This window comes from Rhinatrema bivittatum, chromosome 6 (assembly GCF_901001135.1).
Source record: "Rhinatrema bivittatum chromosome 6, aRhiBiv1.1, whole genome shotgun sequence".
Lineage (NCBI taxonomy): Eukaryota > Metazoa > Chordata > Amphibia > Gymnophiona > Rhinatrematidae > Rhinatrema > Rhinatrema bivittatum.
The window spans coordinates 190,793,799-190,808,201 of NC_042620.1; the positions used below are offsets into that span (position 1 = coordinate 190,793,799).

A 14,403-nucleotide genomic window follows, 5' to 3' on the forward strand; every position below is an offset into this window, starting at 1 on the left:
GGTAGAGGCGACATTAGCATGCACATGTCCATATAAAATTATGCACATACATACACACCTACAGCCTATTTTATACTATGTGCACATATACATGCATGTGTAATAAAATGGTCACGACCTTTAAGAGCTGGTATAAGTGTGGACAAGTGCGCCTATGCGACTTTTTCAAAGTTGCCGCCAGTGTTCTCAAGTTCCTTATACTGCATTTCTAAAGTTAAACCAGATTTTTTTCTTTGTCTTTTACAGGATTGTAGCAAAACATCAGGAGCTACGTGATAAGCAGGCAAGAATTTACACTGATCAATACCCTGGCTATGATGAAGATGAGATGGATCCCAATTATGCTAGAGTGAACCATTTCAGTGATATCCCTCCACCACAAAATGCCTACAGGTCATCATCACCACCAGTAACTGGAACGCTGGGCATGCCACGTGAAATCCAAGCATTGCCAGCAGAGAGGGAGCACATGGATGAGCTCTATGCCAAGATAAATAAGAAGCCACATCCTCTGGCTGCAGCAGATAGGTAATTCAGTCACAAATGTGGAAGATATTATTTGGTCCCTCATAGCATATACTAAGTGGAGAGGGTGAGTGCTACACGCAAAGGTAGTGTCTAGAATATGAGAGTGTAACTTAATTAAAGGATCTAAGGATCCTTTAATTAAGAAGAGGATCAACTCAATCGCTCAAAAGTAGTCAGAGTTTGTCTTTAGTATAAATTCATTTTTAATATACGTCCATCTGTAGTATCTGTCCAAACAATGTGTCAAGAGTCTGACATTTTGTGGTCCCCTGACACAGACCATGTTTCTCCACATCGGCTGTGTCAGGAGGGACAAGTTCCCAACAACTACAAAAGGAACAATAAAAGCAGGGTGCTTGCTCTTACCCTGCTTTTTTATCATTTGGTCACTCATGCCATCCTGGTCTAGAAATCAATACTTTAAAAGAATATGCAAATGATGTAAAAAAACAAAAGGCACTGAAACTTGCGTTGGTAGTATGTATAACACATGCATTGTTATATAGTTGTATTTATGAGTGAACCTAAGCGGTGTGTGTCTGAGTTTATGCTTAGCGGCAATTCACCAGTTAAATTTGCTACAATTTCGGTGGAACCTTGGCATCCTTGATCATGGTATATGCCTGATAATGTGAAGTGTCCACAGGCACCTGTATTTACTGAATGGAAAACCAGAACTAGCTCGCTACAGCAACATTATTCACTGTATTAAAACTATGACTTCCTTTGAGAAACATTGCCTTTTTTACATCCATGCAGTATAGTAAGTCACTATAAAATATAAAGTCAGACTATGGTGTTGCATAAATATGTTCCTCTGGGGTTTTTCCATTTACTGATTTTCTAGTTCAAATAGTGTATGTTTTGGCTGATCTCTGATACTGCAGATCCAAAGTAACCGAGAAAAACTTAGCCATGTTATTTTTCCTTCATATATTCTTAAAGAAGAAAACAAGACTCTAGCTGAGATATTTTCAAATATTTATCAATAATCTGTGCTAAAGGGTGAAGAAGGAGCATAAAGTTTCTTATCTTTCCAGTATGTTTTCCTTAAAGTGGTTGAAGCATTTTCAAGATTGTCTATACCAGTGCAATAAGTAAATAGTGCTCTCACAGGCAAACAGATCATTAGAACAATCAAAAGTAAAGATTGTATATGTTTATAACTGGGTTTACAAATGCCCTTAAGAATGATAATGTGCATTTGCATTTCATTTACTGCTTCATGTGGTCAAGAGCATATTAGAATCCAGCTGGTAAGCCAGCTCCCAAGCAGGTGTAAATGTGGGTTTCAAAGCATGTAAGTCTGCTTGAAAATACAGGCCAAAGTCTGCATATATTTTCTACACACAGTCTTCAGCCCTTGTTGCTGTTATAAAATTACCCTTGTATAACAGCATAGTCAATAAACCTGGATGTCAGGGCAATTAAATGGCAGGGTAGAGAAGCTGCCAATGATATATTTTCATTTTAACCCAAAAGACAGATAAAGAAGTATTGTCTTGGACACAAGGCTGGAAGCCAACAAACTTGGTATGAATAATTTATTATATTAAAAATTACTAGAATTAATCACATACAAGATTCACTTACAAAGAAGGCATCCATTTTTTTTAAATTTACCAAACAGAACTATTCTATTTTCCTTGCCTTAAATCTTTGTTGTCTCTTTTCCACCCTTGCCTCCTTTCTAAAACTGCCTCTGCCTCCTAGTCATCCTCAGTCTCTGCCCAGACCATGGCTTACTACATTACAAGGTTCACAAGATTAATCTCAAGTTCTCTACCAGGTCATATCCTCCCTTCCCCATGTCATTCCTCTCCCCTTCCTTTAGCCTCTAACATACTTCTTTCCATTTCTGAAAACAAAGAGGAAGATACTGCCCATCTTCTCTCCTCCTCCAGACTTCCTGCTTGTTCTTCTCATCACATTCCCAACAAGCTCCTCATCTCTATCTCTTCTGTTGACTTTCCTTCCTTCTGTCACCACCTCAATCCATCTCTTTAGACATACTGTGAATACATCACTCTTCAAAAAATCCTCACTAAACCCTGTCTGCCTGCTATCATCCCACATCCCCATTCCTTTTTGCATCCAAGCTATTCAAACATGCCGCTCACCTCTGTTCTTTTGACTTTCTTTCATCTTCAGCCATTGTTGATCTACTCCAATCTGGCTTTCATCTTCTGCATTCCACAGAAACAGCCCCTGACAATGTCTTCACCAACTTACTCATGGTCAAAGCCAACGACCTCTATTTGATCCTCTTCCTCCTTGACCCATTTACTGCTTTTGACACTATTGTTGACCACCTATTCCTTGGTACTCTGTCCTCACTTGGATTTCAGGGCTCTGTTCTGTCTTGGTTCTCATCTTACCTCTCCCATCGCATTTTTAGTGTCTTCTCTGGTAGATTCTCCTATACCGCCATCCCACTATCAATTGCTGTACCTCAGGGCTCTGTCTGAGCCCTCTTCTTTCTATACTTGTTTTTTTTTGTGGTTCATTCTCCATCCATGGCTTTCAGTACCATCTGGTTCCTGGCGTGTGCACACAGACATGCCAACGTGCACATGTTATAGAATCAGCTACCCGCGCACACATGACTCACACATGTAAGGGGAGGAAATTTTACAAGATGCGTGCAGCGTCGTGATAGGCCCTAATCCCCGTTCCCTCCCAGTCCTCTCTAATAAAGGAGCAGACTGGGAGGGAACTTCCTAAACCCCCTAACTCTAACCTGCTTTCCTTTTCTCCTATCTGCCCTGATCCCTAAAACCCTGCTAACTACCCTACATTTTTTGGTTTTATTACTTACCCGCGATCCGGAGCAGCAGCAAGTTCTGTGGGTTGAGTGTTCCTAGTGCATGCGGCAATGGGACAGTTCCAATAAGGCATTGTCCCATTGCCGCATGCGCTGGCCTGGCAACTCCCCACTCAGATCCTGCCTCTGGCCTGCCCCTTTTTTAATAGGTCTTTGTTCTGTGAGTACCTGGAGATATGCGCGTGGCCGCGGGCCTTTAAAAATGTGCGCAGCCAAGCCATGCGCATATCTCCCAGTGTAGGCATGTGTAGGCCTTTTAAAATTAGGCCTTTAGTATGTTTCTTTTTCTATAACATCACCAAAATCCATCCCTTTCTTTCCATTCTATTATCACTTCCTGTTGGCCTACTACAAGCTGGTCCTCACAGGTCTCCAACTGAACTGTCTCTTTCCTCTTCAGTCTGTTCAAAATTCAGCTGAGCAACTTATCTTCTGAAAGTGTTGCTACTCAAGTCACTACATTGTATCCCTATATGTCTTTGCTTACAGTCCTATATAATCTTACCTATAAGTGCATTCATTTATACAGCTCCTTATTACCTCTCCTCTCTCCCTACAACCCTCCTCGTGAACTCCATTTGCTGGCCAAATCACTCTTGTCTGTGGCCTTCTTCTCCATCGCCAATTCCCAACTCTGTTCTTTCTACCTTTCTCTAGAAATGATTTCCTGAGGCTGTTTTAAAACTTTAACCCCTGCTTCTCATGATCACAGCCTTGTTGATTTAACATTTTCTATAATAAATGAATTTCCCAAAGTCTCTTATTTATATGTTTGTCTTAACTAGATTGTAAGTTTTATCTAGAGACTGTCTGTTCTGTGTATTTATACAGCTCTATGCACTTCTAGTAGCACTATAGAAATAAATAGTAGGAGGAGTAGTACTCCCAAACTTTGTTATAAACAAATATCTGTTTGAAAATGAATTACAACATAATTCAGTTTTCTCCTTGATACCAACACAGAAATGCTATAAACTCAATTATGTTAATTATGTATAGTAGGAAGCAAAGAAACAACAGGAATACATTTGTTAGCAGGTTCTCTTCAGACTGAAAAACAGTTATTAAACTACTCCTTTTTTAAGATAGATTTTATTTGTTTTTCTCTGCCTTTCCAAAAAAAATTCAAAAGCTGATGATTAAAGCATAAAAACAATATCATAAGCAGAAAAAGATATACTTCAGTAAAATAAGAATTAAAACCAAATACAAATTTAAAACATATGTAACCCACCCTAGGGCACATAATAATGGGAGGGTTTTCCCTATTGGCATAAGAGTCTGTTTCCCAAATGTATGTAGTGGGTTCAAATTTATGGATCTTACATATGATGAGGTGGACTTGAATAGAGGCAGTAGGGGTAATTTATAATCTTTGGACTAATCAGGGAGGACCTTGAACCCTGCACCTATAACTACCCGTCAGTGCTGGAACTAATAAATCATTACGTGGAATTACCCACTTTTAGATAAACACAGCTCTTAACGTATTTATTTCTGGTTATAATCCAGCCACTATGTTCAGGAATAGAATACTCAGAAATCATGGGATACAACAGTCAAAGTAAATCTTTTCTCATAATATACCATCTGGAACACCACAAGGATAAGAGTACCAATATCTCAGCCTTCACTTGAAGATCAATTAGATTTTACTCCTACCACCAAAAACTTCACTGGATTATATGGATTACATTCCTTACAGTTCCACATACTCATATTCTTCCACTTTTCGATATATATCTTTTCACATATCAGCCCTCCCCAACATATGGGACATGTACAACATTCCCTCCAAATGCCTCTTCTCTTCAAATACCAAACTCACATCCATGGAGTAGATGAAAATTGCAGTCTTAAGGTGTACTCATGATTCCCAGGTAACCCAGAATTCCGTTCAGGTTTCTCCACTTCTCCCATCCAGCAATCAATCAAGTCTCCTCAGAATGCTGCACGTCTTAGACCTTCATAGGGCTTTCATAATGTCAGAACACCTTTTCTCTTTTCTTTTGGCCATTTCCACTAAAGGGGGAAGCACCCCTTCTCCACTACGGGTGAGCATTCGCTTAAAATGAAAATGCAAAACGAGAGGGATAAGGCTAATTTGTTTCAATAGGGGGCCCTGAAATGAATCGATGGGGGAGGGGGGGCGGCCCGGCCCTAAAGGCAATGAATCTTATTCGTTCATTTTGTTTTAAAACAATGATTCGGGCCTAGGTCTAGGCCCAAACACAATGTTGGGGTCTCACAGAGGCATGAGCTGATGCCAGGGCCTCAGCTGAGACCCCCCAAAATGAAACAAAAACAAAAAAAACTTACCTTATCTGTCGGGTATCCGACAAAGGCTGGGTCCTTATGCCGGGGCCAAGACCCAGGCAGACGCCGGGTCACGACCCAGAGGCTGGGTCCCAATGCCAGGGCCTTGGCCTGGACCCAGGCCCGATGCTGTCACCCGGCCTGGAGGTTGGGTCCCAAAATTGGTGCCTTGGCACGAACTCAGGCCTGACGTCACAACCTGATCCCAGAGGCCGGGTTCCGAGGCCTTGGCCCGGACTCAGGCCCAACACCAGGACTTCAGCCCAGACCCAGGCCGGGTCCCGACACCAGGGCCTCAGTCTAGGCCAGGACCAAGATCTAGGCCTGATGCTGTGACCTGGCCCAGAGGCTGACTCCTTATGGGGCCTCAGCCCAAACCCAGACCATACGCCATGGCCCAATGCTGCGACCCAATCTGGAGGCCAGGTTCCGATGCCAGGGACTAGGAACCGGACCCAGGCCTGACACCGGGTCCCAACCACGGTGTCTAGGCCGGGGCCCACACCCAGGCTGATGCCACAATCTGACCCAGGCCAGGTCCCGATGCCAGGTTCTCGGCCCACACTCAGGCCTGACTCCGTGACTCGGCCCACAGGCTGCATCTTAAAGCCAGAGCCTAGGCCCGATGCCAGAGTCTCGCAAAGGAGGCCAGGTTCCGACACCTGGGCCTTGGCCCAGGGTCAGGCCCAGGCCTCTGAGCCCTGACTTCGTAGTCTCTTCTTCATCTTCTTTCTTTGGCACTTGCAAGCCAAATGATGCCATCACCCCAGCGGACGGCACCATTTTTATGTACAGCAATATGTATGACATTGTTGTATATCAAAATGGTGCCATCCGCTGGGGTCGTGGCGCTGGGGTTGCGCCAGCATCATTTGGCTTGAAAGTGCCAAAGAAGGAAGAGGATGAAGAAGAGGCTCCAAGGCCTGGGCCTGACACTGGGAAGAGGCCTCCTAGCCAAGGCCTCAGCATTGATCTCGGGTCTGGGCCTGGGCCTAGGCCCTGGCATCAGGACCCAGCCTGGGTCCAGACTAGATCATAACCAGTCAAAAGGAGTGTAAAGAAATATTTCATTCTTTTATTTTTATCCCAACATCCATTATCTGTCTTCTTTTCTTTGCCCAGTCCCATTTCAAAACTTTTTATTTCCTTGCACTTATTATATATAACATACCACCTCATTTTCTTTGCAGTACTTTATTTATTTTATTTATACATTTTTTTATATACCGACCTTCCTCAAAGATATCAGGTCGGTTAACAATGCAACAAATACATCTCGATTAACATACAATAAAATATGGCATAAAACATAAAATACATTAAAATTAAAATAAAACATAGAACAATAAAATTAATACCTTAAAACAATTCTACGCATTATATTTCTCTAAAATGAATCCTGGCATTAATTATTAAATCAATCGACAAAAGTCCCTCAAATCATCATCTTCAGTAAAATCTATACTTTTTGCAGGCTTTCTCTTCCTCTTTAACCCTCTGCCCCTCACAATAATTACTCTAGTTTTTTCATCTTCCCGCTAGTTCACTTTTCTTTACTTCAGTGTCACTTTCATCAATGTCCTCATCAGTGTCACTGGTTTTAGACTTCAATATTGTTTGATGTTGACACTTCCTCTTCTTGAATAATGTGATTCACATTATGCACATGTCTGATGCTAGCTTTGGCATCTTTATGACTCCTCCCCTTTTATTAAAAACACTTTGGTTAACATTGCTATGTGAATTAATCAAGAAAAATTATTTATTTAGAAAAATAATTAGCATTACATGAGTTATTCTGCAAAGCACTTCTTTTAATTACTTCTTAACTTACCATCTTTGAAAGGATAATCCTTCACAGGAAAACAACTTTTCCCTTCCATTATATATATAATTTTTCACAGACTTTAATGGTGCACCTTCATAATTAAGAGAACTTCCAATTATATAACTGTTGAAAGTTTGTAAATCGCATTCATTGGGAAATTAGATTGAGAGAGGTACAGAACTGCCCACTAATTACATTATATTTTATATGCTTTAGCTGACTCATTTAGTTTTGGGATTATTTTGAGTTGATTAAAAGACAGGCCTGGTGGAAGTGGAAGGTCCAAACTGGTGTAACGGTTTCATTCATAGTCATTCATCTCTGGAGACTAGGGTTGAAATCTCAGTTCAGTCACAAATGAAAGGACGTTTGCATTGGAAATCTATCACACCAAGTCTTTCTATGAAATCTCAAGTCAATACCCAGTGAACATTTTGTATGTAGCAAAATCACAATGCAGGTTAGCACAATTAAACAAGAACAGCTGCAAGTACTTCTAATTTTCTATCTCAAAAATACTTGTCTTTTCAAATATCAAAACCAATTATATAATGGCAAATAATGACCGCAAAACACAGTCTGCACATTTTTGCCTCCTGTTGCAGTATAGCAGATCTCATTTCTCTGAACATTCATGATTGTCTTTAATTATTAGAGGCAGGGCATTAAATTAAAAATTGCATGTATTTTTACAGTTTTCTTTTCAACAGCTGTGTGATGTTTACTTTCAATTTAGCTGGGGAGCGACAGGGGAACTATGGCATTTTTATGCAGAGTGTAAAGTGTAGCTTCACAAGACTGATTACCTTTCACAGCCTTTGCAATAACCAAGTGGCAAGAAAGGAGCAATTTTTAATCCTTACTGTCGACTTCCAGGTTAAAAAGGATGGGTGAAGTTTATCTTTAAAAAAGGAAAAAAACAACCATTGCTAGCAATAAGTTGTGCAGACATTATATTGAGAGATTTCTTATTGCTGTCTTCTGTGGGATTTAGACTGATCTTGGACTTTGTTCACTGTGCTTATTGTGCCCCAAGTCACAGTTAAGAATTATATCGGTGGAAAATACTATAAATTGCGTTTAAGATGTTTGAAAACATGCAATTTGCTATACATCATGTGATACATAATTCAGGTGGCAGTCTTTATCATTGGTAATATGACCTTTTGGACTGCATTGCCTATAATGCTAGTAGAGCCCTTTCTGGGGTAGGAACTCAAGAGATCCATGAAATGGAAGCGTTAGTTCCTCTCTATCTTTATGTAGGATTGGGATGGAAGGAGGAGCGACTGATGGGAGCAGAGTGAAGATGAGTAAGAGAAGCTAGGAAAACTGGCACTGATGAAGAAAAACTGAAGAGGGAGAATGCCCATGACACACAAGCTTTTGTGGGCAAGAAAGGAACAGAAGTTGTAAGAGACAGAGGATGTGTGGGGGGAGGGTGTTGTATGTGTGAAACAAATGTGTGCCAGATGTTTTCTTTGTGTGTAAGAGAGACATGGCTAAATTTCTTCCTTCAGTAGAACTAAAGCCAGAGACAGCTGGACAGCTATGGGAATAATTTACAAATTATGGCATGAGACAGTGATTCTTCAGCTAATAGAGTGGGTTTTTTAGCTGCCTTCAGTATCAGATTTATGCAATCTTAATAAAGTTTAAAACTGTTTCCTTTTCCTTTCATTTACACTATTTTTAAATAATATCAGTAGTTTGCTAAAAACATACTTGATCAACTTTGCGCACACAGAACTGAATACAGAATTGTCCAGACTGGTATGTAGGAATTGATTATATGTTCATAAGAATGAGTACAGATGGAAATAAGGAACATTACCCAATGTGGTATTGTACTATGGCACTGTGTAGACTACTTTGAAAAGGCAATAGAAAAATAGATATAAATCTGTGACTGAAAAATAAATTAAATTATTCTGTAAAGCTAATTCAGTTCAGGGAATTTTGCTCACCCAAAAGGTCTCTATTTTCAAAGTTTGAGATTTTTATTTATTTGATTTATATTCTGCTTTTTGGCGCATCAAAGCAGATTACATTCAGGTACTGTAGACATTTCCCTAGCCACAGAAGGCTTACAATCTAATAGGGTCATTTATCAAATCACGTTAGGGGCGTTATCGCGTGATAAATAGCACAGCGTAAATTGCATATGCAAAATAGGAATTAGTAGTCAAGTGGGAGGAGTTAGGGGTTAATGGAAATTAGGGTCTGCTAGCGCTGCGTTTGATACAGTATTACACATTATCGCTGGATCTATTGCAGGAAATAACTACACCTTTTTTGGGGGCGTTACAGTGGAAAAAGTAATTATCATGGGCAATATTGCAGCTCGCGCTATTATCACACACCTACCAGGCCTTCCTGGCCCAATAAAAACACCCATTTTTACCTGTTCTACCTTTCTAAAGCCATATTGTTTCTTGCAAGTATAATTGTCATGGCATACTGGATGCCTCGGCAGGCTCGCCACAGACAACGACATCTGGAACACGAACAACCTCAAGAACAGACCAGGCCTGTTCCAAGCCTTACTAGGGAAGTATCAGCAGCGCCGGCAAAACCATGGCCTACAACAATGTGATAGGTACATAGGCTACACAAAGCACCCTTAAAGGCTTGGCAAAGGTACAGGCTACCTTATACAGTCTTACTGGATGCTGTAGTTTGCCATTCACGTTTGCAAGTAACAATGCTATGATTGATGCCTTTAATCTATTATTGCCGCAGGAGATTCTGGGTACTGTTGCAGGACCTGGCTTCCCACTCCTGTTGACATTCCCAGCACGCCGTCAGAGAGGAGTTACAACAAGGCCTTATGTGCTACCCGATGTGTCATTGAACGCACCGTCGGACTTCTCAAAAGTCGCTTTCGCTGTTTGGACAAGACAGATGGAGCTTTAATGTATGCTTCACCCAAAGTGGCAAAGATAGTGCTGCTCTGCTGTATGCCACAGAGTACCAATGGAGATACTTCCAAATCTTCCCCAGATCCATGATATTACCCTGCTCGATGCCAGGAGAGCACGCTGAGGGGCAGCCAGCTTCGGCAAAACCTTATTGAAAGCTTCTTTGCCTGATAGGTCTCACATACCATTTCCCCTTCCAGGGGAGGTAGTCCAGAAGCTTATTAGCTGTTCCTCTCCATGCTAGCATCTTTCTTTCTCATACTGCTTCCATGTGTAGGTCACTGTGTAACAGAAAAAACATATGCCTACTCAGCATTTGTCTTGACAATGCAGCAATCCACTGTACTAGAAAAACTGTGATGCAAGTAAATATTACATCAGACATATCCCTGCCACCATGTGTTCTGCCTGATAGTCACACTAAAAGAGCCACGTATTGCGTGACACTTTGTGGGCTTCCTAGCATGGTTGCCTTGCCAGCCTTCCCTACAGATCCCATCCTACCGCTCATAAGTGTCTGACATAGTGATACCAATGTGCTGCCACCTCATCTCCTCCTGGAGAATGGAGAGCTCCAATTCTAGAAAAGCTATGAATGGGAAATAACTCTGAACCTTAAGAAGGCACATGTGAAAGATACAGTTGACAGTTAAAGGTTTCAGTGACCACATTTCCAGATAACAGCCTTATTCCAAGGTGCAGAAATGTGTCTATGTGAAGTGCTACCCCTGTACTGGGTCTGCTTACTGACACATGGCCATGGTCACACAGAGCTGATGCCACAGCTTCACCATTTAAAGAGCCACTGCAGACTAGGAATTGCAACTGCACATTGACAGCATATGTAGATCCAGTCCTGTTCTTACTGCCATGAATGCAAGTATTGATAGTCTTGGTTAGGCTTATCAAACCTATAGGCTAATCACAGGAAATGCCTGCATGTTATGGCTTCCAAGCCAGCACCGGAATTAACAGTCACAAAAATTGAACATACTTAGGAAAAGTAATGCACACATAACAGTGCTGTAGTTGCACCCCTTCCATTACAGCCTCTCTCTAATCCTGCCACTCCCCCTACTCCTACTCCTCCTTCCCCTGGCACTCCTACCTTCATCCTCCCCCTCCCTCTCCGGCCTCCTCCCCCTCCTAATGCCTCTTCTCTCCTCTCTCTCCATGCCTGTCACACCCTATCCTCTCCTCAGCATACGCACACACACACACCTCCACTCCTCCTCCATCTCCACTCCCCACCACCTCCACACAAAAAAACAGACAGACAAACTGGACTAACAAACAAACACTTTCACTCCAACACAGATGACTAAAGACAAAGGGAAAGGGAAACAGAGGACAACAGCAAACAAGACAATGGAATCAGTAATCACTCTAAATAACCTCCAAATAGCCACCACCAACACCTACCTACCTCCTCTCTCCAAACTCCTGACACACCCTCAGAGGCATGTGCAGGAAGACTGTATTTATACAGGGAACAAGTAACACATACTGTGATGACACAACGCGGTGTGCGATGACTCAACGCTGCATTTGAAGTTGCAATGCAGCGTGTGTTAAAATAGTGTGTGTTGTAGTATCTGACAAATTACCCTAACCATGCCCCTTTTATATTGTGGGTGCTATTCTTGCAAACTTTATTGCAAAATGATGAATCTAGTTCTAAGTTTGTACCTGAGGCAGTGGAGGGTAAAGTGACTTGCCCAAGGTCGCAAGGAGCAGCAGTGGGATTTGAACCCTGATTTGTGGCCCACTGCGCTAACCTTTAGGCTACTCCTAGTGGTTATTGCATCCAAAACTAGCCATAGGTATGTTATATATAGCTTAGCCTTCTAATTTTCTTTTTTATATTTGTTTTTGATCAAAAAGTGTACTGTCCATTTCAGGGTGTTGAAAACCTCATTTCTTGATTCATGCATCATCCCCAGTTTAAGCTTAAGTTAAGAAGAAAGTAGCTAATGACTAATTAATCAAGCATCTGACCAGAAAACATGCACAATTTGAATAATAGCAACTAAATTCTTTTGAAAATAAGACCAAATGTCTCCAATGACTACAGGTGTTGGTGACTGAAGGTGATATAATAGTAGGCATTTGTTTTGATTTTTTTTGTATGTGTTCTCTAACTCTGCAGTTGTAATACAGTATAATGGAGCAAGATCTAAACTGTAAAGAAAAAAGACAAGGATTCACTTGGGAAGAGTAATTTCATTTGAGGATGAACAAGGACCCTAAAAAATATCGGGCAAATTTTAAATCCCCCGTGTGCACAAAATCCAGGGGTTATGCACGTGGCCGGGCATGGCGCCCGTCACGCATTTTAGAAGGGGCTCGGTCGTGCGCGTAACTCCTGTTATGAGTAGAAGTGCCGGGCTGAAGGAAAGGGGCGGGGCTGGAGGCAGCCGGTACAGTGGCCATTTGCCGCTGAACCAGGGAAGGGACTGCTGGCGCGCGCAAGTTGCTTCTGCTCCAATGGAGTAGTAAGCAATAAAATAAAAAAACAAAAGGTAGGAGAAAAGGTTTAGGGGGTGGGGAGGAGAGGAGAGGGAAGGGGAAGAGAGATTAGGTAGGGAGGGGTAGAGAACTTGGAGAGGCCCGATTGCTTCACCACGCAGATGTTTGTAATATTAGGGACCCCCGCACGCACCAACCGCACATGCACGCGCAGATTATAAAATCAGGCGCGCACGTGCGTGTGGCCCCCGGATTTTATAACATGTGCACGCCAGTGCGCACTTGTTATAAAATCGGCACGTCCATGTGCGCGCACCAGGAAGTGCGCGCACATGGATGCACGCACGCTTCTTTTGAGATCTACCCCTATGGTTTTAAGTGCTCTTTGATCTCGCTCTGAGCATTTTGGAGTAACAGTTTAGCAGGTACTATTCCCTCTCAAATGTAAGCATCCATACTGGGGGTCATTTTCAAAAACATTTATGCGTGTAAAACAAGGTTTTGAACTTGTAAATGAGGCTTTGAAAATTACCTCAAGGGTTGGCGCACAAAAGTGCTCATGAAAATGAGTTCATGCATATTTTTACACATATTTGAGAGAGACATTCCCAGGGGCACATCTGTGCAAACTTCCGATTCTCAAAAGTCTGTGTGTAAATGTACACATGTGCAGTGTACATTTACACATGTGTAAATGTGTACATTTACACATGTGTACACATGTGTACATTTACACATGTGAAGAGTACACTGTGCAGGGTTCATTTCCAGAGCAGACTTATGCAAATAAGTCCTCTGTGCAAATTAGGACTGAAGTCCTGATGTACTTTCTAGATGCGGACCTCAGCCCTGTGTGTGGGCTTATAAAATTACCCTCCTTGTGTATGCTGTGAACTCTCTTAGAAAAAAAGAAGCTGGACTGGTAAAACTAGTACAAGCATATAATATTTCATGTTAAAGGTGATTGTGGATCATAAGAGAAACCATACAGTACAGATGTTGCCGAATAGAAGTTCCATCATTGTAGGTGATTTGTTAGACAAAGCCATAATGTATAACTGAACATCATAATAATACAGCATTTCAGCTAATTCCATGTGAACAGAAAATCTTTTAAATCAACATTAGGATTTGCTGCCAGCGCAAACAATTTTCAAAAGCATCCACGATATCTTATGCTGTTCTTCTTTTTGCACCATGTTCTTTTGATTTGCTTGGGATGTCCTAAAGATAAGGCACTCATTCTATACAGTGCACTGCTACGTGTTAAAATTGTATGCATCAATTTGTCTTTTCCTTTTTACTGTAGATTTAGAAAATGAATACATCTTCTTTAGGAACCATTTTCAAACTTAGCCAATTAAATTACAGCTATATATCATTGCCTACATATGCAGAGTTCTGTTCTACTTTTCAGCTTTGAAACAGTTCCCATGTAGCCCTGAAGACATGTTTGCTTTTACCTAGAAGGATCATTGACCCTATATTTGATATGTTTCAATTTTTTATATCTTTAT

General features: G+C 41.4%; 1 protein-coding gene across 1 annotated transcript in view; it reads left to right on the forward strand.

The window, feature by feature from the left end:
* Positions 1–14,403, forward strand: part of PARD3B (par-3 family cell polarity regulator beta) — a 2,091,605-nt gene that overhangs the window by 1,658,619 nt on the left and 418,583 nt on the right. The window contains 1 exon segment of the mRNA XM_029606318.1: positions 247–528. Within this exon segment, the coding sequence (XP_029462178.1) occupies positions 247–528 (282 nt within the window).